We start from the raw sequence: 27,337 nt of genomic DNA on the forward strand, positions 1-27,337 counted from the left end.
CTTTGTAAAGTGCCACCATTTTTTAAAAGCCAAGCAAACAAACACGTCCATATTTTAAAAGATGTAGCAATCAAGATTATCATTTTCTCAAATATGAAGCATGAAGTGCTGGTTTTCCTTTTGCCCCTGTGCAAGGCACTGACATGTCAAATCAGTATTGTAGCTTTCTCTATGCAGGAACACTGCACATTTAAATAATAATAATAATAATAATAATAATAATAATAATGTATACTTTAAGGTACAATAGTGATAATTCTGACTTGAATGCATTATTTCAAATAAGAAAGTTACTTATAGAAAAAAGAGGCAACTCATGCTGATTATAATGTAATTTTATTCAAAAGCTTCTATGTGGGCTTATTCATTGCTCTAAAGTGTGGGAAGCAACTCTAATTTGTCAGAGTTTGCTTTTTAAAAAATAAGAACACGTTATAAGACTCAGTCCATCAGGAAGGTGCACACCCAATGAAATGGACCAAACAACCTGTTCCGTTTCAATGAGGCTCCAGCAGGACTTCTTGATGGATTGTGCCCGCAAAGCGACAATGCTACGTAAATATGGAGATCTCCCATTTGTGCTACACAGAACTGTACCATAACCTTACATATAAGCCAGTTCTCGGCACAATGTAGAACTTGACACCAGTGAAAGGCTATTTGAGTTCCACACTTGCGAGTCACTCTTCACTTGACTGATGCATCATGGAGTCTTTTCCTTTCAACCCAGACGCTATTGTTTTGCAACATGACCTCTAAACATAAAGGCAACTCCAACATATTGATGAGAGAATCTAATATGAACAGGTGAGGTTGCCACAAATAAGATTGCTCAGACAGGCTCAAAATAACTTGCACACTAGCTCACAAAAAGTTGCATTTTGAGGATATGCTACTCTCCTCAGAAAGCAGTAGCAGTAACAGAACTTCTGTATGAACCTCCCCAGACCTTTCATTCTATGAAAGGGAGATTTGCTGTGTAATTTTGAAGTGTTTTTTTAAAGCAAGATGCCTGTGGTATCTAATAATGCTTCTTCTTCTTCTTTTTACAGTTTATACAACAGCTTCAAGGAGTTTTGTGTCACCTTAAAGACTAACAAATTTATTATGCTATAAACTTTCATGGACTACCAACAACTTCTGCAGATGCAAGACGCTGATAACCTGAGTAACAGGTGTTGAGTTATGGTTCAACTTGTGCCATAATAAATAAATAAATAAAATTGTTAGGGATGCATTCAACTAAATTATATTCAGAGGAGACCCCTTGAAATTAATTGGCCTGTTAGTTTGTCCATTATTTTCACTGCATCTACTATGAGTATTCACAGCATTTATATACTGCCTTTTTGTCAGTTTACAATTTTAAAGCACTAAAACAAATAATATAAAATTAAACTGTGGAGAAGGCTCTGAAGTTGTCTTTGCCTGCTCCCATCATATGATTCTTCCTTCCTGTAAGACTAACCCTGAACACAACCCTAAGTCTTTAAGGTAACACAAGCCTCTTGGTTGTCTTTGCTACCCATCTGGAAATTGTTTCAAAAGAACCTGCATCACCTACATGTTTAGTTTTCTGAATGTCATGATGTACTATCGCCTCAAACTAGGCTGCAGTCCAAAATGCACTTGCCAGGAAGTAAAGCCCACCAAGCAGAGTGGAGCTAAATTCAAGGTGAACACATTTATGATAGAGCCAATATTTCACCTTTCAGTACACTCTCCATTAGCAATAACTAGAATTCCTCTTCTGCATGTAAAGTGTGTGATGCTTTCAATGCCTTTAGCTTTTCAATGGCAGATGTGACTGAAACTTCTCCATGGACCTTGTTGTCTCTTGTTCGCACATTCACAGCATTATTAGTTTTCTCCTTTTCTCCAACCACTGCAAGAAACAACGCAGAGCAATGTTACTTGGCACACAGCCACAATGCCTTGTACTGTGACAATGCTACACACTTACTCAATAAGATGTCCTACTGGATTCAGTAGGTAATTTCTGAGCAATGCTGTGGCTCACACTAAGATTTATGAGGCCCATGAAAATCCACAGATGTACTTTTTCAGAATATATCCTGTGTCTATAATTTATTTACTCACATGAACTATCAATTCATGTACTTCTCTCTCAAACATATATAATTTATACACACAGTGTGTACTGCCTTCTATTGTGATGATGCTTTGGTCTCCCTTTTCTACTCTCACCAATCAACAAAGGCCTTGTGCACTGACAGATTGTTACACTGCTCAATGGTTCAATTGTTACGAACATTCTATATCACCACTGGAGCTCAACAAATGCCTAGCAAGTTCTTATATCAAGCTACTAAACTCAGAGAACTTACAGCCAATAGTGGTTTCTACTGGCCAGTACTTACTTTGGAGAAAAAATTAGTAAAGCCACTGTTTTCCTACAAATTTACATGTTTCTGTGCCAGTGTGGTGTAGTGGTTAAGAGCGGTAGTCTCGTAATCTGGGGAACCGGGTTCGCGTCTCCGCTCCTCCACATGCAGCTGCTGGGTGACCTTGGGCCAGTCACACTTCTCGGAAGTCTCTCAGCCCCACTCACCTCACAGAGTGTTTGTTGTGGGGGAGGAAGGGAAAGGAGACTGTTAGCCGCTTTGAGACTCCTTAAAGGGAGTGAAAGGCGGGATATCAAATCCAAACTCTTTAATTAAAATCTCTGACCAAAAAAAGGAAAGCTAAACTCACAAGAAAACATTCAGATTCAAGAAGCATTTGTTAGTGCAGTTTTTCCCTAGGCTATGTGCTTTGCTCTTATATGTTTAGAAGCGCACCTTGCAAATAAACTATTAAGTAGCCCAGTGAAGTCAGAGAAGAGCTAAATAGCCCCTGAACCTATTAAGACTTAGTATGTTATCCAAACATGAAAACTGGAGCAAGCTACCCTGAAACTGGCAGTAAATGAGGGACAGAACTTTTCCCTCTACCCAACAAGAACATTCTCTACTTGTGTCAACCATATTGGGTTTTTCATTCTGAGTAAGGTGGGAGGCAAGAATGATGAACGAAAAGTCATAGATACCAAAAATAAAATTATACTGAGCCAGTTGTGCGTTTCTTATCTTCTTGTTTAAGGTGCAGCTTTGATCTAGATCAACATCAGCCATGAATCCAGCTGCAAAAAAGTCACTGCAAATCTTAAAAAAAAAAGACAATGTAAAAATGTGTTACATTTTACAATTTGGTAACATTTCTGTGCCAAATGATATATTCCGACGTATCTTGAGAAGCAGACTTTTCAAAGCTCCAAGGCTTTTCAGGGCAATCTGTACACTGAGAAACCTCTGCGTGTCTGCCACAAAAGCCCCTGTGTTGCAAGGTATATTTCTGGGGGATGTGTTCTAAATGGGCCCTCTCCATTCAAATAGGGCACCTACCACGTTATGTTGGGCCGCATCATTGGCCTAGGTCTAGTGGGAGTACATTTGAGAAGCCTCCCTGTGGTGGTTCGTTGGCAGGGAAACTCTCCAAAGGCAAAGAAGCTGACCTTCTGGGAAGCTTGGCCATTTTGATCAAACCTCTCAGCGCAGAAGGGTCATCAGCCCCCAAAGAATCCCAGAGTTCCTTGCAACACAGTTTAAAAACAGCTGCTGGGTAACACGCTTAGGTCTAAGTAACATTACTTACAGGCTTATGCTGACTCAGACCACTGACCCACCTAGCTCAGTGTTGTCTACCCAGAGTAACAACGGCTCTCCAGAAAAGGGCTGTGTTCCCAGGGCTACACAGTGATGCTGCTGATTTAACTGGGGACCTTCTGCAAGCAAAGCACATGCTCTGGCAGAAGGAAATTCCACAGAGTTCAAGGCAGAAGCATGCTGAGGGTTGTATACATGCAGCCTCTATTCCTGAAGTTCTAAACATCACAACAGTGAACAATTATCTCCTTTACATAATATACTTTAAAAATTTCTACTTAAAACAAAAACAACAACAAAATGCATGTAGGAAACAAAGCACAATTGCACAGCAGAGAGGCTGGAAACAGTAGGAGGGATAAAAATACTAGCAGCAAAGATTCCCAAGCCATATTCAAGTCTTCGGAAATGTCATTAAAGTTTAGCAGAGTGAACACTTGCATATCTGAACCAACTTTTTAAAAGGGTACAACTCGGCTGAAAATTACGGTAATTCAGGATTTTATAACTAGATATAACTACACTTGACCTTAGCCAAAATGCTGAGAAGCTCAGTAGTAGAGGATTTGCCTTGCAAGCAGAAGGTCCCAGATTCAATTTCCAGCATCTCCAGATAAGATTGGGAGAGACGAAGGCCTGAAAGGCTGGAGAGCTGCTGCCAGCCAGTGTAGAGAATACTGAGCTAGATGGACTAATGGTTTGATTACCGTATTTTTCGCTCTATAACACGCAGATTTTTTCTCCTAAAAAGGAAGGGGAAATGTCTGTGCGTGTTATGGAGCGAATGTGTGGTCCCTGGAGCCGAAAAATGAGGCAAAAATCAAATCGGGCTTCACAATTGCTGAACGGAACAAAGAGCAGGGAAAGCCCCTCCCCTCCAGGCAAGAAGAGGAAGTGGCAGCTTTCCTGCATTCTGCCTCAGGGTCTTACTGCCCACCCGCTCTGTTTCGTTGCTGTGTTTGCTGAAACGGAACAAAGAGCAGGGAAAGCCCCTCCCCTCCAGGCAAGTAGAGAGGAAAGCAGAGCGTCCCTCTAATTCCTCTCTGTGCTCCGGAGGGAACAATGTTTGTGAAGGGAGAGAGATTACAGGTTCAGTTTAAAATTCTGATTTGACTTCCTGCTTTTTGTTTTTGGGGACACACAGCATTCAAATATGCTTTCTTCCATTTAAAAGGATGAAATCCTTAAACAGTGTTTTGCCTGTAAATTCATGCGATCTGGAAGATTACAGTGTTGTGTACCTCTTAAGGGATGGCAAAGCTTAGGTTTCGCTGCTAAATAGTTCTTAATGCAGTTAAAATGCTTTCTTCTGTCAAGGCAATTAAAAAAATAAATATCAGGCAGCCGGAAAACATGCAGATGGGAGGGAGGGAGAGAGAGAGAGAGCGCTGGCTGGCTTGGGTGGGTGGGTGGGTGGGGAACTTTTGCCTTCCTTTCCTCACGTTATAGCCCTCTCCTGCATTCTTAGCCTTCTGTGTTTTTCCTTCCCTCCCCACTTAAAATGTGGTTACAAAGCATGGATCCACATAGATCCTCAGGATCTTTGCATTGGGTCACCCCAAATTCACCATCAGAGCACACAGCATGTCCATGGCTACAGCCTGCCCCCCCCAAATCACGCACCCACTGTTGCCTGGGGCTGCAATGGTGCAAAAAAGTGGTACAAAGCATGGATCCACAGGGATTCTCAGGATTTTTGCATTGGGTCACCCCAAATTCACCATCAGATCACATGTCTGTGGCCACAGCATGAAGCACAAAAATGATACGTCCACTGTTTCATTCAGAATATTTTTTCCCTTGTTTTCCTCCTCTAAAAACGATGTGCGTGTTATGGTCAGGTGCGTGTTATAGAGCGAAAAATACGGTAAATACAAGGCAGCTTCCTATGTTATACCTGAACAAAACCAAAACACTTCAGTTGTTGTGCAGTTGACACCTCTGCTCTTACCTGTTGAGCATATTCTTCACAGGTGTGACCGACAGGAACTACCATGACCTGCCGAGGAGAAAGCCAAAAGGGCCTGGCCAAAATAAGAACCTCAGTGAATATGCAGCTATTATAAACTTTTTTTCCACACAGCGTTAATCGCAGTTGCTTACACGTCACACGCATACATGCAGACATACTTTGCATTATGGAAACATTAAGTTCATATTGTGTCGTGTGCTCATGTTTGCACTACAAACTTCGTAGTGTGTTTCTCAGACTCAATTTATATAAAATGCAGATCACAGGTAAGTAATTACTTGTGCAAGTAGTCTATACGTCCCCAACCATCTTGCATAAAAAAATGCTTACCCTCTATGCCAACCCATGCTCATGCAGCACTCGCTTGCCAGCAGCCAGTGTTCTGGCAGTGTGCTGCTGGTGTGCAAACATCCACTGTGACAAAAGCATTTCACGGGGGGGGGGGGAGGATGGATGTTTTACTGCTGGCTAACACCATAGGAACATTGGGCCTTACTGTTTTATGTTTGGAGCAGCTGAAATGCTGCTCAGGAGCTTCTGCCTGAGCTTCTACCCCAGCCGGGCACTGGGGGGGGGGTTTAGACTACAACTCCCACCAACTCCCGGAAGGGAGGGAGCTGTAGTACAAAGCATCTGGAGGGCAGCAGGGTAGCAAAGGCCGCATTGTGACAGGATGAAATTATTCTAAAAACGGTATTTCTGCGAAAATTAAACTTTGTGTTCAAGACCACAGGGTGCTTTCTACTCTCTGCAACTTTCAAAACTGCTTCCAGTTACTGCTACGCACCATTTTCCACCATAGCTTTCTGCCAGAATGGCAATCATTCGCTCCACCGAGCCCAAAATAGCTCTATGGATTATCACTGGCCTCTTCTTGTCATCTCCATCTTTTCTGTGAAAGAATGGAAGTTAAAAAGTGCAAAAAAATTAATACAAGCTTATCTTGATTTGAATCTGGTTTCACCCCTCTTTTACCAGAGTTAATTCTAGCACATTAAAAGGCATGGCTTCTAATTACATTACATTACTGAATTACAACTTCTCACAAGGAAGGAGTTGGGAAGAGTGCCATTTCAACAAGTTGCATCCCACCGACAGATCATACAACACTTTGCATCACCAATCTATTCTGAAAACCTTGAGGCTCTCTTGAGCCTGCTGAAAACTCAGAATCACAGAATCACAGAATCATAGAGTTGGAAGAGACCACAAGGGCCATCGAGTCCAACCCCCTGCCAAGCAGGAAACACCATCAGAGCACTCCTGACATATGGTTGTCAAGCCTCTGCTTAAAGACCTCCAAAGTAGGAGACTCCACCACACTCCTTGGCAGCAAATTCCACTGTCAAACAGCTCTTACTGTCAACTCTTCCCTTGTTCATGATTAGTTCTGTTTTGGCGAAAGAAGGTTTGGCACTCAGATAATTTAGTTTACTGTTAGTACATATTATATTGCTTTAAGGTATTCACAGGTCTTTATTTATGTACTTCAGATTGTTGCAATCCTTACAACAATCCTCTGAAATAAGAGAGCAATTTTATCTCCTTATAGCACATGTGGTAGTCAGTGCTGATGTGGCTCACCTCAAATCAGACTTTGAGCTCGTCCACACGGGCCCTTGTCCTGTGCTTTCTAACCATAGGCCTGAAAGGTTGTGCCTCGGCCCCATCACTTTCCCCCAGAAAACCCGCACTTTGGTGATAAATCAGAACAAAGAGCAACCTCTGGAAAACATGATTCAGCGCTAAACCATGGGTTTTCCTGGGGGAAAGCAGTGGGGCAAACGGAAGTGTGGATGAGCCCTTACTGTGCTCAGTTACTATGCCACACCAATGCTCCAGACATTTAAGCATTTCTTCAGCTTGTCACCTAGCACCTCCAAGTCCATTTACAGCCTCCTCTGATCCCTTGTTTCCTTGTTTTAGGCTCTACATATTTAAGCAGATCAAGATCAAGTCCTAAAAGACTCTTATGCAAACTTACCCCACATAAGTAAGATTAAATCTGATAGGTAGTTGGAAGTCAAGCTGGATAGTAGCACACTGATGGTACCGACCAATAGCATCTCTGATGTTAATATCAATCTACAAAGGACAACAATGGCAAAATTATAGTTTGGGCTTTGCCATTTATCCTCCACCTGTAGGCTTCAGTAAGAGCATGAGTACAAAAGCATGAATATTTACTAACCTTGGGACCATAAAATGCTCCGTCTCCCAGATTTAGCTTCCATGGCTCTCCCAAGTCATCCAGGCTGTTCTGGAGTTGCTAAGAATAAATCAAAAGAGCAGTTCTTCATTTACATTATCTTGTTGTTTAGTATTCTTATCCCCCTATTGCAGACGGGAAGCGGATAGTACTGATTGCGGCTCACCTGAAGTTAGACTTCTTACAGCTTAGCCCCCATGGCACACCAATGCTTAAAACATCTAACCATCCTCCGATCCATGTGTCCTCATGCTCTTCCTTGCTAGTTTAAATGCCAGAAATATAAGAACTGTTGCTATGACTGCTTCCGCTTCTACTTCTTATTTCTTACCTGTCCTTTACCATAAGGTCCCAAGGCAGGTTAAAGCAATTTAACAGTTCAAAACAAATTAGTCGGTCATTCACACACACACACACACACACACAGAGAGAGAGAGAGGGGGGGGGCATTGACCAATTTGTGCAGGGGTTATGTCCCTCACCCCTGTCTCTGCCCCCCTTTCCGGCCATTTCCGAGTCGCCATGATCATGTATCCATCAGATATTCATAAATACGTAAAAAAAACACAGAGAGAGAGAGAGAGAGAGGGAGAGAGAGAGAGGGAGAGACGTCTTATGGAAACTGCATAATAGAGGTGCCACACAAAGTCGCTGTGTTCTCTTTTTTAGAGTAGCAGAATTAAATTACCCTCTCTGCCTGGTCCCAGATCTCCTTTTCCCCTAGAAAGTTGACGGGCCTTGTGGAAAGCTGTAGTTGGAAGGTAAAACCGAAGACAGCATATACAGACTGCAAGAAGTTCAAGCAGCCTTTCATCTCTTCTTCAATCTGAAATTTAAAATGCAAATAAATTTACAGTGGAGATGTGTGTGGGATGGGATTTAATGGGTAGGAGACGATGTAGTAATTGCAATCTATCCCTCCAGGTGCCCACATGTGTGGGCTGAACAGAGTTTTAAAATCCCATCCTTGGCAGCAAAATTAAAAGCATAGGAATTAGGCTGAAAAGCCTTGATTTGAGCAAGTTCAGCTATGAAGTAAGGAGGGTTCCTCCTTTTTACCCTGCTTAAGAATGTATCATGCTACAACTCGTAAAAGTAGTTTAAAAATATTATTTACTTACTTTGTATGCACTGGTTTACAGCAAAGGCAGCAGTTAAAACTATGCAGCCACTTTTATTTACAGTATAACCAGCTAGCTTTGGGTATGTGCATAACCAACTTTAGAGCTAGAGTGAGCTGAGGCATGTCTGCATATATCACCGGTCAAAGGAAGAGAAGGGGTGGAACAGGGAGTACTACGTGCTCCTTCTTCTCTAGCAAAGGAGGGGAAATGACATCACACAGAGCCATCTCTGCTAATTGTAGTTCTATGGTCTGAATGTCTACCTATCAGCCTGTGGCTGATAAAAGTTTGTGGATTTAGTCCCTTCTCATGCTAACAAGCAAGAACATGCACAGGTTTGGTTTGGTTAGGAAGCCCTTTCACAACAGCTGCCGTCTATTTAGCGCTCAGACCACACAGGGACTAGTTTATCATGAACTGTTTTATCATTAAAAAAAACAGTGAAGGCATCCCTCTACTGTGGCAACCCCAACATAAGTGCACTACCTGCTCCATTGTGCAAAAGATATGGGCGTCGTCCTGTTGGAAGCGCCTGACCCGAGTCAAACCGCTTAGGGTCCCTGAAAGCTCATTTCGGTGAAGAACTCCAAAGTCAGCAAGTCTTAAAGGCATCTCTCTCCAGGACCGGGGACGATGGGCAAACATCAAGCTAGCGACATGAAATAGTTATTAGATCCAAGCATGGTTACTTGACCTATTTATTCACATGCCTCCTGTGTGTCCTGCCCTTTGTCCAGATGGGTTTTCCCACATTTTATCCTCACAATAATCTTGTGAGAAGGGCAAGCCAGGAGATGGAGATTGTCTCAGGGTCACCCAGTGGATTTCAAGCCATAGGGTCAAAATACCTACGATATGGAGATATGCAGTCAGTTCTCCTGACATTTTTTATTTTTTTATTACAGTTGCTAAACCAAACAATCCACTAGAAGACTTTTTGTGTGTAAAGCAAGAGTAAAAGACTCCAGATTTGACTGACCTAGTGGTGAAGGGAGAGGTTTGGTGGGATTTAAAAAAAAATGATTCCCCCGTGCCATTTCCCCCACCTAAATCCTGCGCCCACCTGTCATTAAACCTTGCAGGCATGTATGTTTTCTCCATTGCAGAGTAATACGGGGGGGGGGGAGAGAGAGAGAGGAAGGCACACCAATGAAAGGTCAACCCCTGTAACAACACGGCCGGTCTGAAGAAAAGTCCACCGCCGCTATTTCGGTTTTAATACAGAAGTGAATCTGTTGATAAGATGATACTTCCGAGTTGGTGGGTTGGTGACCTTCTGGCAGCCTGCTGCCGTCCATTACCCAAAGAATGGCTCTGGGCCCCACTTGCAGTATCTGGGTGGACTTCAATGTCACTCTAACAGGATTGTTCTGTCAGCATGAGCATATCTGCTAGCCAGATGAAACAAGTTTGTCTCTCCTCCCTCTGTACACTGGGGTTTGGTGGTTCTTCCAACGCTCCAGAGCAGTGCTAGAAACAGAGATATGAAAGCTAGGAGCTAAATGGCACCTTAAACCTTAAATGGGCCCCACAATGGAGTATCAAGGTGTGTGTTTTTATAACAAGAATACAAAGCTGAAAATGAATGAACTGCAGCTAAAAACTTATGTTCATTTATTACATAGTCTAGTCCTCATCTGAAGACTGCAAAAAACAAAGCCATACTTCCCATGCCCACCCCCTAATATTCTTATGAGGGTCCCGTCTTCAGAGAGAGGCTGGGAGGCAGAAAAAGGTCCTCCTTTTCTTCCAGGAGTGGTGGTTTTAATCTGAAATCTTAGGTTCAGTACTGCACCCAAAGCTCAGAAACTGCTCAAATTAATGAAATTCCATCACAGAACACGCCTACAACAAGGGGAGTTTCGAACGCTACTCCACAGCAAATCTGGGGAGAAGCAGGGGTACTGACTAGAGGGAGCCAGCAGTAAATCACATTGAGCCAGTTGGAGTTAACTCTTTATTAGGAAAAACAGGATCTGCCTAGGAGCGTCAGGCCTAATGAGCACAGCAATTCAAGTCTGGCAGGTCTTACCCCCCTGCAGCAATTGCTGAGACTGAAGGTCCCTGCCTCCCCACAGCTGCCTGTCCCCTCTGTAATCTAAGATGGTGCCTACGTGAAGCTACCTTCTCTGCCACCCTCTTCATGCCTCTCCTGGTTCTTGGAGACTGGGGGGAGAGGAGCGGGTCGTAGCAGAAGGGAGAGACCCCCGTGCCTCTTCACCAGCCTGACTCCTCTCTGCCTCTTGGCCTCCCTCCTCTCCAGATTCAGCTTCTGCCTCTGATTCTGGACTTCTTCTCACAAACTCCCCCCCCCCCACTAAGCCTTGTTACCGCTTCTGCTTCTAACACCTCCCCTTCCCAGTCTTCTCCCTCTGACCACCCATCACTGTCCCACCTCCCCTTTCCGGGCTCTGAACCTTCTTCCCTTGGGGGGGGGGTTCCCCTGCTGGCACCTCCCACCATCCCTCTGCATCCAGCCAGTCTGTAACAGGTACGCGGGGGGGGGGGAGCCCTGTTGTGCTAGAGGGAATCCTGGCACTGGCTTCCGCTAGCACATCTGGTTTGTTGAAATTGGCCCTCTAAAAACCAAGATGCTGGAGAGCTGGAGCCTCACCCACAGCCTGTCTTGAAGTGCACTCAGCCAAGCAGAAAAGGGGGGGGTGTAATGCGGGGGAATTAGAAAGGGGGACAGCTAGCAAGGAGACAGAAGAAAGCAAGAGGGCACAGGGGCCAGGAGAGAGAGAAGGCACACCCTCATAGAAGTTTGGCCCAGCAAGAGATCTTCTTGAGCAAAGGTGGAGAGTATTTTCAGCCCAAGGGGTCACATTCCCTTCTGGGGGCCACATAACAGTGGTGGGTGTGGCCAGAGTAATATGTAAAAGTTACATTTGCACAGTAGTTCCTGCGCATGCGTGCGCGCGCACACACACACACACGCACACGCGCCTATCCTACAGGGGAGCCAAAGTGTTTATTAGAGTTCAAGGGCCCAATCCAGGCAGAAAAAAACACTCAAGCAGGGGGTGAAGCAGGGCCTGTAGCAGATGTGGCTGAGGAAGGGCTGTGGCCTGAGGAAGAGTCCCAAAGGCCAGAGAGACTTGGAGGGCCTCACCCCTGCTCTTGAATGCGCATGTCCCCCCCCCATTACGACTTATTTTTATTTAATCCAAACTAAAATAAATTCCCAATAGTTCAAAATAATTGGGAGTAATAATGAAAAGAACCACAAACCAGTGTCCAGGGCAGTTCATTGGCTTAAGGGCAAACATTTCCTTCTCGGCCTCAAAAGAGAACATGTTGTCACTGTAGTGCTGCCAGTGGCCAGAAGCCTCCCACAGTTTGCTGTTGTAGATATTAGGAGACACAACTTCTGTGAAGTTACGCCGGTGATATTCTTCCTGCACAAGGAAACCAAATTCTTAATAAGCAGTAGGCAAACACACACAAACCAATTCTTGCTCTTTAAAGTATTTGCATTATTAATGATTTGATTTATTCCCAGCCTTCCCCCTAAGGTCCCAAGTCAGGTCACAATTTAAAGTACAGTACTAAAAACGCTACTAAAAAACTAAATGAAAAACTAAAATGGTACTAAAAAACCACATCAAATGCCAGGCAGAGGTATATCCTTGTCACCTTAATTTATACCACACTTGCAAACAGGAATAGCCTTGCTGATCAGACCATTTAATAAGCATGTTGATACTTCTACACTCAAAGCTCATACCTGCTTAGAATTTATAACGCTTTTATCCTACCCCTCCTCAAAAAGTGTTGAGAGGGTGGGTACACACGCTCCAAATTTCATCCTCACAGTAACCCTCTGAGGCAGGTTAGGTGAAGAGATGGCGACTGAGCCAGTATTACGCACTCAGCTTCATGGCAGAGTGGGAATTTAAAGCTGGGCCACTCTAGCCCCCACCCAGCACTTGCTCTTCAGTGGCACCACCTACAAAATGCCACGGTTTGTGGAGTTCCTGCTCTGGGCTCCAGCCCATCAGCCATGCCACTTTCTAGAATACTCCATTCCGCACCCCAACAGCCAGCCAGCACCTTGTAGCCTCTGAGCCTGCTCAGACCTCACTGGGCTGTCCTTTAGAGTCCCCCTCTTTAGGGTTTCTTTTCTCCTATAGGTTGTTTTGTACTTCTGAAAGCCTCAAGCCAGCTGGTATTTGCTTCTTTCAGGTGGGCAACACTGTTTGAGTTAAATAAAGATTCAGGCCATAACAACCATATAATTAAATAAATAAGTAGCAACCAATGTCCATTTCTCTGCACGGAAAAAATATTTTATAACAATTTCAAATTAGTAAATGTCACTTACTTTGATAAAATCCATGAGTATATTATAAATAAAGGCACCTCTGGGCAGAAAGAAACAACTTCCTGGACTCAGTTCATGGAAGAAGAAGAGTTCTTGTTCCTGTATCCGCACAATCAAACATCAGAAGTTAAAAGAAGACAGAAATGAGGCTTCTGGTCTCTGCAGGGAAGTCCAGAGATTCCTGGAATCTCGGGGGAAAAGGTTTTGAAAAGATACTGCTGTACATGGGGATGGGGGGTTAAAAATGTTCTTTTTTACTAATGTTAATGTGGAATTAAATTGTGAAAAAGAATAAAAAAAATATTTAACAAAAAGAAGACGACAAATAATCATTACTCTGTGCAGTCATGCAATGCAAACATGTCATCCAACTGACTTATTTTTCTAGAGTGAAATCAAGCTGGCATGGAGGTGGATTTCCACGCTCTGCTGTCAAAAACTTTCCCTTTCAGCAGCACCTTGCAAGGTGCTTTGAAATCCCTACTTCAAGACTTCAATATATATTGCATATGGGGTCAAATTTGGCCCTCAAGACAGATCTGGATAAGAGAGCCAAAAAGGTTCCTCCTCCTTGCTTCTCTTTTAACCCTCATGTCAGAAAGCTGCTTCACACTTGAACACAGCTGCACAATGCTGGACTGCCCATTGTTTCAGTCTTGAGACAACCCCCACTCCTGAAAACACGGCAACTGTTCTGCAGTGTACACTTTTAGCAGTTCTAGAGAGCCAAAACAATAAAAGGACTCGTATGTCACATTAAAAACCAACATTTATTGCTGCATTTGTTGCATATGTATTGCATCTGACAAAGAAACTAGTCCACAAAGGTTTCTGCCGCAATAAATCTGTTAGTCTTAGATAAAAAAGGTTTCAAAGCCAAGAGAATGCATACAAACCATACTTTGCCAATTTTCCTGTGATCACGATTTTTGGCTTCCTCCTGGACCTTCTCCCACTCTTTCATCATTTTGTTTTCCGGAAAAGATATTCCATAAATTCTCTGCAGTGTTTCCATGTCAGCCTTTCCCTCCCAATAAGTGGAGGAATTCTGTTGTTGAAAGAGTTACCCCAAATGTAAGTACATTGCAAGAAAAAAATGTAATCTGAGCCATTTGTGGGAAATAAACCATCTCAGATTGCCCAGTAATTCCTTATGAAACTAAGCCTGCAATCCTGTGCATTATTTACTTCTGCTTAAATCCCACTGAATACAGTCTGACAGTGATATTCATTCCTTTAGGTCTCCTGCTGCCCCCATATGCTTGGAACTTCCTCTGACAGCACCTGTGAGATGCAGCCCCTCTCCCTCCAAGCCCACCTTTTCTGCAGGGAAGCTCAAAGAAGCGCTAGGAGCGACCAAGTCACCAGGGATCCCATCTGCCCAAATAAATTAGTGGCTCCCACCTACTGAGGTGACAGATGTCCCAAAGGTTACAAGAATACCTAGAAGAAACCTTCTGCAGCAGACACTAGCTAAAGGTTTACAAAGAAATCTGTCACTTGAAGCTTTTAGGGTTAGATCTTTTCTCTCAGGCTCACAAGTTGATGTGAACTCAATTCAGTAAATAATCATTTAAAAGGTTTGATTTCTTTATTACATTAAACATTAATAAATATTTCATTTCAGTCTGCTCAGAATCAGAGACTCTGGTGAGAACTCAGTTGAGATACTCCAGTGGAAGAGGAGTGGTGGAAAGAATTTTGGCTTAAACCACCTTCTGTCTGCTCAAACAAGAGAAATCTCACTGAAGCCAGTTCATGGCTGGTACTTTATGCCTAGGCAGCTTTCATTTACCTTGTGTGGCCAGCAGCTCACCCATGTGCTGGAGGGGTGTTAAATTACTGGCACCTATAGAGACATGTGGGACGCGGGTGGCGCTGTGGGTTAAACCACAGAGCCTAGGACTTGCCAATCAGAAGGTTGGCGGTTCGAATCCCCGCGACAGGATGAGCTCCCGTCCCTGCTCCTGCCAACCTAGCAGTTCAAAAGCACGTCAAAGTGCAAGTAGATAAATAGGTACTGCTCCGGTGGGAAGGTAAACGGCGTTTCCGTGCGCTGCTCTGGTTCGCCAGAAGCGGCTTAGTCATGCTGGCCACATGACCCAGAAGCTGTACGCCAGCTCCCTCGGCCAATAAAACGAGATGAACACCGCAACCCCAGAGTCGGTCATGACTGGACCTAATGGTCAGGGGTCCCTTTACCTTTATGTGGCGGGACTGCCCTAAGGTTGCAGAATTTTGGTGTAAATTCTTCAGTGACCATTTCTTTAATTACAAAAGACAGTAACTCCATCACCTTATTTATATTACTGAATCACAGAGAAGGAAGCAGATTTACAAAGTAAAGAGCTTACCTTACGTTTATTAACACTACACAGGCAGCTTTCGCAAAATTTTGGAAGACATTTGGTTTGCCTACTTTAGAATACTGGTTTACAAAAGTATGGCAGACAATCCTCCTCAAAAAGATTTCTCATTAAACTAAAAGTACCCAGAGGACCAATTACAAATAACTTTTCTTTTGCCAAATGGTATCATTTTATTTCATATACAAATTAGGAAGCTCGTGGCCAGATGGTTCTTTCGGCATATGCCAAGATATGGATCTTGTAATTCCAAGAACAGAAAGTGGGGTTCTTATATTTGTTTTTCATAACAAGCCAGCAAACATAATGATAAATGTATATATATCATAACTCTGCTATGACCAACCGTTTATACAAATATACACTGCAAGTTTCTCCCCTCCTGTTTGTGAAGGTACTGGTTATTATTTGCTTCTCTCCCCCCCCCCCCGTTTCTCTTTGACCCTGTATCTTGTTTCTTTCTCTTTTCCTTAAAAAAATCAACAAAAGTATTTTGAAAATAACAAAAATTCAGTGGTTTACACATCAACCACCACATTCAATTCTATCAATACGAAAAGTCCCCACCTCAAAAAAAAATGTTTAATATACAGTGGTACCTCGGGTTAAGAACTTAATTCGTTCTGGAGGTCGATTCTTAACCTGAAACTGTTCTTAACCTGAAGCACCACTTTAGCTAATGGGGCCTGCCACTGCTGCTGCGCCGCCAGAGCACAATTTCTGTTCTCACCCTGAAGCAAAGTTCTTAACCCGAGGTACTATTTCTGGGTTAGCGGAGTCTGTAACCTGAAGCGTCTATAACCTGAAGCGTCTCTAACCCGAGGTACCACTGTAGTTATAGGGATTGCAAAGCTGAGGCAATATTATTATTTGTTTGTTCTGAAATAGAAAAAAGTGTTTAAACAGCCAAGCAATACAACAGCCTTTGGAAGATGAGTGGACCGTTACACAGTACCATACAAACTGCATTCCATATTATTTGAGGTACAGTCCAAGTTTACCGCGAAGCAACCCCATTTCAACACAAGGGAGCTTACTCCCTGCTATAAGGGTGTTTCACTCTTGAAAATCCTAATCTTTAAAGGGCTTGCTTACCTTAAAAATCTTTAAGGCCTTAATTTTCCCAGTATGCCTCACGTGAGGGCCTCTGCATAAGTCAATCAGCGGACCACACCTATCAGAAGATTATAAAGGTTAAGATGCAATTAGAAAAAATCAGGTTCCCAGTTCATTTAAGTCTATAGCCAAACAAAAGGTAATCCACTCTGAACTTTGTCACACATGCAGTTGTGTTCATCTGAACTTCTTGCACTTAAAATGAACCTGAGGCATCACACCAAGCCATGGTTTGCGCTTCAAAAAATGTAACTGGGAACCAGGCTTTGTGGCTGCTTGTTGGCTTTTCTTTTGCATCCTTGCAGTGCTTGTTCTCAGGTGTGCCCCTCTCCATGGCGCAGCAGCTTCTAAGGTGGAGCAACAGCTCATAACTACAGCTTTTCAATTCAGACATTCCAAAATACATCTCAAAACCACTGTCTACAAAATCCACCTCAAACCAAACCTTCCATTTCTGATTGCATTGCACAAACTCTTGATGTAGGGATCATAATGAATCTTTTTTATGCTTCCCTTTAGCGTGATGTATGAACCTGTACGTGTATATTGTATATTACAGATTATATGTTTAATTGAAACAAAAGAACTTCACGAAACTGCATTTACAGTGGTACCTTGGGTTAAGTATTTACCGTATTTCTCGCCCTATAAGACGCACTTTTTCCCCTCCAAAAATGAAGGGGAAATGTGTGTGCGTCTTATGGGGCGAATGCAGACTCCTTAGCTTCGCGTTGCTTCCGCTGAAGCCAGGAGAGTCGGCTCTTTGAGGCTGGCGGTGGGGAAAGCAGCGTTTCCCCCATCGCCAGCCCCAGAGGATGGGGGGCAGCAGGAAGGTGCGCGACGCCTTCCCGCTACTCTCCAACCCTCCTTTGGGCTTTTGCGGGAGGTGGGGGAATTCCCCCACCTCCCGCAAAAGCAGACAAAAGCCGTGCGCTCTTTAAAGGGGCTCCGCGGCTTCTGCTGGCTTTTCTATGAGGGGGGGGGATTCCCCCACCTCCTAGAAAAGCCTGCAGGAGCCACGCACCCTTTAAAGAGCAAGTGGCTCTTGGGGGCTTTTGCCCAAGGAGGGAGAAGGGACTGACTGGCCGAGACTGTCCCTTCTCCCTCCTGTGGGCTTTTGCAGGAGGTGGGGGAATTCCCCCACCTCCTAGAAAAGCCCGCAGGAGCCGCACACCCTTTAAAGAGCGCGCTGCTCTTGGGGGCTTTTCCCCGAGGAGGGAGAAGGGACTGACTGGCCGTTTCAGTCCCTTCTCCCTCCTAGTCAAAAAGCCCACAGGAGTCACGTGGGGCTCCTGTGGGCTTTTGCGGGAGGTGAGGGAATTCCGCCACCTCCCGCAAAAGCAGGGAGGTCTTGGAGTAGCGCACAGGCTGCGTGCAACCTGTCCGCTGCTCCCAGAGCTGCGGGGGGAAATCATATTTTTTTCCTTGATTTCCCCCCCTGAAAACTAGGTGCGTCCTATGGGCCGGTGCGTCCTATAGGGCGAAAAATATGGTAATTCATTCCGGAGGTCCATTCTTAACCTGAAACTGTTCTTAACCTGAAGCACCAGTTTAGTTAATGGGGCTTCCTGCTGCCGCCGCACGATTTCTGTTCTCATATTGAAGCAAAGTTCTTAACCTGAGGTAATATTTCTGGGTTAGTGGAGTCTGTAACCTCAAGCATACGTAACCTGAGGTACCACTATACTGATCCTTGCCTCACCTGAACCTCCTTTTGTAGAGTTTAGATTGTCAGATCTGTGCAGCAGCAACCTGCCTTTTGCTTACCATAATGCACCATGTACACTGATGGTGTGATCAAAGAACCATCACAGAATTGTAGAGTTGGAAGGGACCTTGGGGGTCATCTAGTCCAACCCCCTGCGATGTGGGAATCTGAGTCAAAGCATCCATGTCAGATGGCCATTCTGCTTAAAAACCTCCAAGGAAGGGGAGTCCACAACATCCTGAAGGAGTCTGTTCCACTGCCAAACAGCTCTTACTGTCAGAAAGTTTCCCCTGATGTTTAGTTGGAATCACCTTTCATGTAACTTGAAGCCACTGGTTTGGGTACGGTACTACCCTCCAGATCAGGAGAAAACAAGCTTGTTCCCTCCTCCATGATGTATGTTATAAGCAATAATAATAAAGCAACTATGTTCTCATTATATATACAGTATATTTTTTTTTCTAAATTTGAGCATATAATTTTCTCTCAAAATTTAAAACTACATACATCTTACAAATGCCTTCTTCCTAAGAATTAAAAAAAAATAGCACATTTGAAAGTTTGAGTCAAAACTGCGCATCCTTTTACCTGTACACTGTAGTTGTTGGTGTGTCAACCTTGTCATTCAAAATTCGGCATTTAAACTGGTTATACTATGCAGAAGAGGAGCAAAAAGGTAAGGGAGGAAACAAAAAGAGAATTTGAATTTTCTTGAACAAGCATGAAGCCATATACTCGCCTTCTGCAACCTGGTGCCCTGGCGATGTCACACAACTCTTATCACCTCTCCTGAGTGTGGCCATTGGTCAGGCATGATGGGAGTTGCAGTCTGGGCCGCCTTATTCTGGCAGACCACTGGCCTACCTCACTTCCTATTCCGACAAGCAGCAGCTCCAGGGTGTTACTGTTGAATCTTTGTGAGCATCTTTTCAAACTCACAAGGTGTCCTGCATGTTCCTCTGTGTGCTCCACTCTGAAAGTTGTCAAGCCTTTTGTGGAGACAATCACTGATGCAATAAACTCACCTCATGCCCATGGTTCAGGCAGTAAGGTTTATTGCCCGCTTACAGCTTAATGGTTCTGTACATCACTGGCCCATAAACCAGTCACTAGCATGCTGCTAGGACGGTCTGCACCGGGAGATGGTTCTCCCCCTCCCAGCAGGGAGAAGAGGAGAGAGAGAGAAATGAGGAAACGCAGCTCTTGATCTCAGTCTCTGTATCTGGGCCCAAAGAGACACTGTGCAGAACACCTCATGCTTCTGGCCCTGAAGCCACCTGCTTCTAGACTGTTTACATTGCACTGTGCAGATAAGGAATGGCTACTAGTTTCCGTTTCACATATACCTACAGTTACTCCATATCCTTTTGTAATTGAAAATGCCAGAGATTGAGCCTAGGACCTTCTGCCTCTAGAGTACGGTCCCTCCTACATTCTTATTTAAAAGGGGCACAGCAGCTGCCTTATTGTGCAGCCCTTGCAAGATTTCTGGATGCCTTGCTAAGAGCTTATGGACTTCTTTCTTCAGACATAGCCTGGGAAGATTGACACTCCTACCAGCCAGAGAGTATGTTACGAAACATGCAGGGGAAGCTAGACAAGGAAGAGATGGTTTGGCTGCATATCAGCTATATTAAGCACAGCTTCTTTCAGGACACAATTTCATCACGAATTAAAGAAGATGGTGAGGTCACCAGGGCCAAAGTAACTGCAGGCTAAAGCAGTCTCCTGCTTCTCAAACCAAGAACTGCTAACAGAAGCTTCTGCTCTGAAATAACTACAGGCTTAAGCTACACACAACCACTCACGGTGACTTTCTCTTCCTGCCCCAAGCAACATTTCAGGGAAAAAAGAGACTTTGTAGGACAGGGCTACGGAAGAGTTCTGTGGGCATGTACCTGATATGCAGAGCAAGGAGCATAAAAAATGGTTTGCAGCCTCTTGGGCAGGGAAGAGGAAACAGACAACTGAGAAGAAAACACTATTATCCCTAGAGTGGGATGGGGAACCTGTGGCCCTCCATAAGTTGGTGGGCTCAAACTCCCACCATCTCTGCCCACTGACTATGCTGGGAGGAGGGGGGGTTATGTAAGCTGGAAGTCCAACAACGCTGGAAGAGCCCCAGGTTCCCTATCTGTTAAGAAAGGAGAAAAGCAGCATTGAAAATATTTCCCCCTTTCCTGCCTGCTGTGGCCCTTGCACCCCTGACTGTGGAAAGTCAATGGTTTTGAGGGAGTATCTGCATTTACATGCTGTGGAAACAGCCAGCATGAGCAAGTACTAGTCTTCAGATTCCAAAGTTCAGAGCAATGTTTGCAGTGGATGATTTTGAACATTAGCAAACCCAGAGACTTACCTTAAACATATCCAGCAGGATTTCTTTGCGAACTTCTAGCCTTTCAAAAGGCTGCTTCTCTTTTATGATGTTTTTACACAGATTCTCCAGGGTTGGAAACTCTGTACTAGATACACCTCTAGAAAAAAGAAAGGCCAATGATCTTAAAGTAAAAGAGCATGTAGAGCAGCATGAAAGTTTATCATCCTCCATTACAAGCTGAAAATCCTATGCAGTTCTTTTTTTCACCATTGTATGGCAGTTTAAAAAGATGGTCTTATTTATGACTAAAGTTCCTTTAAATTATAAACATGCAGCACAGCCCTAACCATGTCTACTCAGAAGCACTACTGAATGCAATGGGGCTTCCTCCCAGATAACTGGGGTTAAGGTGGCAGCCTTAGTTTCTATACATTTAAATATATAAATAATGATGCATTTAAAGGGCAAACATTTTAATGAGCAATATAGACTTTTAATATTGATTTAATCATCTTGGATTTTGGGGACAGTGGCAAGCTTGATGTTTAGACACCAGGAAAAAATTGTTTATTTCCACATCTGTATGACCATTTAGCTTGCTTAGCTTTACTCTGCACACCTTACTGTGGTATGTTGTATTTTTGTTCTGGAGTGCCTTTGATCATTGTAAACCACCTTGGATACTATTGTTGGAAAAGCAAGGTATAAGGATTTTAATAAATAAAATACATTTTAAAATGTATGCAATCAAGACATTCAAGTGGCAAAGCTTTGCCTGGGCTATCATCTGAGCCTGCAGGTGGGGAGATTTTGCATGCGTCAATTTTCCCTGAAAATAAAAAAAAAATAGCTCCCAACACACAGGAAAAAATAGCATGTCAGCAAAGAGCATGTCAGCTGGACCCTTTCCTTTCCCTTTTTAAAAATGGTGCCACATGGTTGGACAGAGTATGCAACTATTCCAACATCCCGCCTCCAGCCTCAACTGATACTCTCCACATCTGTACCACTTGATTTTGCTAAGTAAAGCTAATATTGTCTAAGATTTGCTGTATAAAAATACTGGGTTCAGCCAGCTTTGGAGTATGAAATTCTATAACCAATGGTTCTTTCATTAAGAATAGTCATATTTTGCCTCTACATTTCCACTGGTAAAAGGAAATGGAGGCACAAACACTCCTTTGCAGAACACATGACTGCTACTGTGTACTGATGCTATGGTGAAGATAGTAAATATTCTAATGTAGTTTTAAGGAAGAGGTTACATTAAAACCCAAGTTTATACTTCATTTGTGCTATACCAACTCCAAAATGCCAACACTTGTTGACAAAACAATACCTGTTTTCAATGTACATGTCATAATAAAAACCATTCTCAATGGGAGGTCCATAGCACAAGCATCCACCATAATAATTTTCCATTGCTTCTCCAAGAATGTGAGCACTAGAATGCCAATAAACCTGCATGCAAAGATAAAAAATAGATCATGAGGCAATTAATTATTAGTAAGTTCCCTATTCCCCTCAAAGATAGATTAGAGCTGAGCAACACACAATCAAATATTTACGTTTTCCAATATGAAACCTTTGCCTGTACCATGCCCCATGTATCAGAGATGAGCAGATTTCACAATCTGTTCCCCCACCTCGAACCCTAAGGTCCATCAACCAGAGCCAGATGAAAAATGTTCACTCATAGAGTAGAGCCAATCACCTACTTGCCACCTTGAGCCAACTACTGGGATAACATGTAGATTTGTATATCTGAGTTGCTTCAGATCAGGGGTTCAAACACAGAATTAGCTAGCAAAAATACCTGATCAAAAGCAATCTCTTAGCATTCAAGTGTTGTAGGTAAAGAACAACAAGGTTGAGATAGAAAATTATCACCACAGATTATTATTTTTTTGGTTACTCTCAATTTTACTTGCTAAAATATGAGGGATCAAAAACTCCAATCAGCTGCACATCCCTCAGAGCTCTATTAGTTGGTCCTGATCTACCTGATCCATGCCATTCATGATCACCTGTACATGGTTAGATAAGGCTGGCTCACATCCTAGTCTACAATATATAACCTTTTACTTCCATCATCCCTTCTCTATTTCCACACTGCTGCTATGTGCCATCACCATACTAAATTCCACAGAGGGGACCTGGCTGCCACTGGTTGCTGGCATCTGGGTGAGGAGAGGAGCGGGCAGTATATGTGGACTGTGCCTGCTGTTGTCCCCTGGCAAGCCCCAGCTCAGCCTCTCAGTGCCAGCCCCAGTCTGGGCAACATCGCCTCTGAAGCTCGGCTGCCTGGGTCTCAAAAGCACCAGGTGAGGGAGGAAGGTGGTGGCGCCTCTGATGGGCCACAGGCCCTCGTCCTGGGCTGTCCTTGATTGACTCTGGCTTCCTTCTCACTGCCCACCCTCCTGGCGACATACCAGGGAGGGGCAGCCTCCCCCAATATTTTACTGAAGTTGGTGCCATTGCCAGGCAGCCAGTGGGAAAGCCGGGGGGGGGGTGCTGGCCTGCAATGGCACCCACCTCGTTCCGGCTGAAAAAAAGCCTTGCCTGTACAAGGATTTCCTTTGCTGGATCAGGACTTTTGTTTTCAAATTATTTTACAAAGAGAGAGATAAAAAAAAGTTTACGTACAGCTTGAGCTTCTTCGCTATCAAAGGTGAGCAGCTGCAAGGAAGAGTCTCTTTCCATCGGCCGATCTAAATCCCACAGTTCCCCATTCACTTTGGCTATGATGGCATTATCAGCAAGTCCACGACTAAAGAGAGCAAAGGCATGCTAAAAATGTTACCTCTAAAAAACCTGCCAGAGATGTCCTCCTTTTGAGGCCATCAAACTTTTAATTCTACAGTTGCTGAGAGATGGGCTTGATGGTAGGTCAGAGAGAAAGGTACAGATGTTAAAGCTTAATTGTACATAAAATAGATGTGCAAAAAAGATAGTTTAAGCTTTAACTTGCACACAAAGTATTTTTAGCATTTCCCCCTCTCTAATCACAGCTATTATATATTTCTCTCTATGTGCTTTTTTCTGTGTGTACATGCATACATAAAATCATTAATCCAACCCCCTGCAACACAGGAATCCTGCCCACCACCATCCCTGGGTGGGCTCAAAACACTATCCTTCTGGTTAACAGCCAGACCCACTGACCCACTGCGCCATCTGAGGATGACAAAAACCCTGTCTGCAAGGAAAATTACCTAATTCGTAGAGCTAGCTGATGTGGAGTTGTTTTCCAGGATTCCCCCTCCATCTTCCTCCCATCAACAAGAGTGATTTTGATAGGTCTGCTTTGGCTGGATGCTCTGGAATCAAGGAGAGCATCGTGCTCTTTCTTCAGTGCTTCATATAACTTCAGCCTTTCTTTGATGAAGCTTGGTTCCTGCTGTAGCTGTTAAAAAGTGTGCAGGGCAGAATGTCAGTGCAGGCCTTCAACACAAATAGGGCATGGAGAACGCATGTGAAATATTAATATAAATATTATTAATAATAATATCTATATGTCACCCATCTGACTGGGTTGCACCAGTTACTCTGGGCGGCTTCCAGCAAACTATAAAAACAAACTAAAACATCAATCATTAATAACTTCCCTATGCAGGGAAGTTCCAATGGGAGCTGCACAATTGCATGGAAGCTCCCATTCACTGCAAATTCCCACCACCAATCACTTTCACACCTTTTCTAGACTGTATCAATAGTAGCTGTAAACACATGGGTCAGAATCGTGAACAGCTTGGACTTCATTTGACATTTCCAAATGACATTTTCAAACTGCTGTAGTTGAAAAGGAAAGTCATTATTTTGTCTAAAAGTGGCTTATATTGTTCCCTGTCAAATGGAAATGGCAAAGGCAAAAATACAAATGTGAGCTCCAGCCGTACATGCAGCTCCCATCCTCCTATATGTGTAGCTCCTCCGGACCATGATATAGAATCTCCTATAACTTTCATCCTAGCTAAGTGATAACTCATGCCTTCTTTTTAGCTAGCTGGTCCTTATATTGGACAGCACTGGACATTCGTAAAGCTCATATGTTTTAGGGTTAAGTTCCACAGAATAGAGCAAACGCCATTTATTGCTGCTCATCTTCAAGACTACTTACTGAAAACTGGGAATCTGCAGATAATCATAGTCCACCTCTTGAAATCACAATTTGTATTGTAGTGGTATCCCTGTGCCTGGGTTGCAACCGCCTCAGGCTGTGCACGGAAACTACTCCAAGCAAAAGATCCAAGACTGGGGAAGAGGGTTTGATCCTTTCCTTCCCAGCACTGTTTTCCTGATGACTTCTATCCACCCAGCAGTTACTCTTGAATCCTAAAATTGTAGAACTGGAAAGAACCACAAGGACCATTGCATCCAACCCTCTGCAGTGTCAGAATCCTTTTACCCAACTTGGTGCTTGAACATACAACCTGAGATTAAGAGCCTCATGAGCTAAAAAGAGAATCATAGAATCATAGAGTTGGAAGAGACCACAAGGGCCATCGAGTCCAACCCCCTGCCAAGCAGGAAACACCATCAGAGCACTCCTGACATATGGTTGTCAAGCCTCTGCTTAAAGACCTCCAAAGAAGGAGACTCCACCACACTCCTTGGCAGCAAATTCCACTGTCAAACAGCACTTACTGTCAGGAAGTTCTTCCTAATGTTTAGGTGGAATCTTCTTTCTTGTAGTTTGGATCCATCCTTTCTTGTAGAGGAAAGTTAAGGTCAAGAATCCCCAGTCTCATCTAGTCAGGCACAACAGAGACAAAGACAATACCAAGAGTGGCTACCTGGACACCCTAAAAAGTTCACATACCTCACTTCTACATCCATCAGCAGCTTGACTTTCCTTCTTCTCCCTTTTATGTTTACTCTGGTGAACAGCAAGGTTTGCATTGGGAGGATCCTAAGTAAAGAAAAGGTAGAACTACATTATATAAAAATTTTTGCCAATCCAAATGCCAGAATTAAAGTCAAAGCAAAAAAAGGGGTCAGAATTAGTAATTAAAAACACAAAGACAGAGAGGGAGTCAAGGAAATTAATTTCCAAAGCTCAAATCTCTGAACTGTAATGCCAATTACATTACTAAAGTACCATGTATTCTAGAGATACTGTACTTCAGATCAGTCATTAACCGTTACAGGGTCTGCTGTGCCTGCAGAGATCAATATGGAAGAGACATGTTATTGCAGCTGGGGAAAAGAAAGGGGGTGGGGGTGGATATGTATATAATGTTATAGGTTTGGGGGGGGCTAAACCCTAGAAATTAATAAATGGTAGGATTTTGATTAATTGGGATGTGGATGAAAGTACAAGCTGCAGAACACTGCCAGACAAGGAATGCCTGGGCTGGCCTAGCAAAGAGAAAATCTGTTAACAGGACAAGATGGCCCAGGGAGATAGAAGTTGCCAAGGTGTGTTGGAGATGACAGGAAGAGAGAGGTTTTGAGCAAAGTGTTCTGGGAAGAAGGAGAAGAAGGAGGAATAAAGAGTGGGATCCATCTTGGGCAGGCTGGGGGCGACGCCTTGGTCTCCAGGGCTGCCCTGCTGTGGGGGTCAAGCCCCTCTTGAGAGGACCATGCTGTAAGACCGGGACTCCCTCCACGCACACCAAAGGTGTAAAGAGGGGAATAAACCATCATTCTCGAAGCCACGACAGTCTCCGCCCTGTCTCCATTCTCCAAAGGACTGCAGACCCCCAGGGATCTCGCCGCGGCTCGGCGGGGGGGGGGGGGCGCCCCACTTTTGTAGCAATAATGCTGTCACCGTTGGTATGGGATTGCAACTTGGCCCCCTTGGAAGCAGGTGCGCACAGCTCCAGCTGAAGAAGCCGAAGGGAAGCGCCGCGGCGCCGCCCTCCTCTCCCCGATGCTCCAGCCGAGGCGCCGGCCTCGCCGGGGGGGGGGGTCCTCCGAAGGGAGCCCCGGCCCGGCGGACCCAAGGCGCGCTTGACCCGAGCGGGGCTCCGCTCTCTCCCGGAGCGGCCCCTGCCCGCCCCCGCCAGGCCGCCTTCTCCTCACCCACCTTCTCCTCACCCACCTGCGCGGCCGCCCGAGGCTCCGGCGGAGGCCTGGTCCCGGTGCGGGCCAGCTCGGCTCCGAGGCTCCGCCGCAGGTGCCCCAGGCGGTAGCGGAGCTTCTCGTTCTCGGCCCGCAGCGCCTGCAGCCCCGGGCTCGCCTCCGGCAGCGCAGGCCCGGCCAGGCCGCCGTCCGGCCAGCGCTCCGGCTCCTTCAGGCGCGCGATCTCGGCCGCCAAGCCGCGGACCTCCCGCTCCTGCCGCGCCAGGCGGGACGCGACGCCCTCGGCCCAGGCGGGCGCCGCCATCGCCCCTCGCCCTCGCCCTCGCCGGCTCCGCGCCCCGGCCTGGCAGGGAGGAGGAGGAGGAGGAGGAGGAGGAGGGGAGGGGAGAAGGGGGCGGCGGCGGCTTCGTCCTCCCTCTCGACATGTGGAATTCAGACACGTGGGCTTAATGAATTCAGTAAACGAGGCCAGGACGAAAAAGAGAGAGAGATTCTAATGCATGGGATTA

General features: G+C 44.6%; 1 protein-coding gene across 3 annotated transcripts; it reads right to left on the reverse strand.

The window, feature by feature from the left end:
• Positions 1 to 319: 319 nt before the first annotated feature.
• On the reverse strand, positions 320 to 27,148 carry TARS3 (threonyl-tRNA synthetase 3). 3 transcript variants are annotated; one of them, XM_082198031.1, is made up of 19 exons: positions 26,848 to 27,148; positions 25,624 to 25,713; positions 24,017 to 24,207; positions 23,448 to 23,571; positions 22,141 to 22,262; positions 20,841 to 20,958; positions 19,073 to 19,137; positions 16,756 to 16,834; positions 14,196 to 14,342; positions 13,295 to 13,393; positions 12,202 to 12,368; positions 9,457 to 9,619; positions 8,535 to 8,672; positions 7,829 to 7,906; positions 7,622 to 7,722; positions 6,425 to 6,529; positions 5,617 to 5,689; positions 3,050 to 3,164; positions 320 to 1,885 (listed from the first exon to the last, which is right to left on the reverse strand). In XM_082198031.1, the coding sequence occupies exons 1-19, from the start codon at positions 27,130 to 27,132 to the stop codon at positions 1,737 to 1,739; spliced, it is 2,409 nt and encodes an 802-aa protein (XP_082054157.1). In that variant the 5' UTR covers positions 27,133 to 27,148; the 3' UTR covers positions 320 to 1,736. The 3 variants fall into 3 exon arrangements, with proteins under 3 accessions (XP_082054157.1, XP_082054156.1, XP_082054158.1); XM_082198030.1 differs by having other exon boundaries at positions 26,833 to 27,148; XM_082198032.1 differs by lacking the exon at positions 26,848 to 27,148 and adding an exon at positions 25,903 to 25,921.
• Between the last annotated feature and the right edge of the window lie 189 nt (positions 27,149 to 27,337).

This window comes from Podarcis vaucheri, assembly GCF_965113315.1.
Source record: "Podarcis vaucheri genome assembly, chromosome: 14".
Classification (NCBI taxonomy): Eukaryota; Metazoa; Chordata; class Lepidosauria; order Squamata; family Lacertidae; genus Podarcis; species Podarcis vaucheri.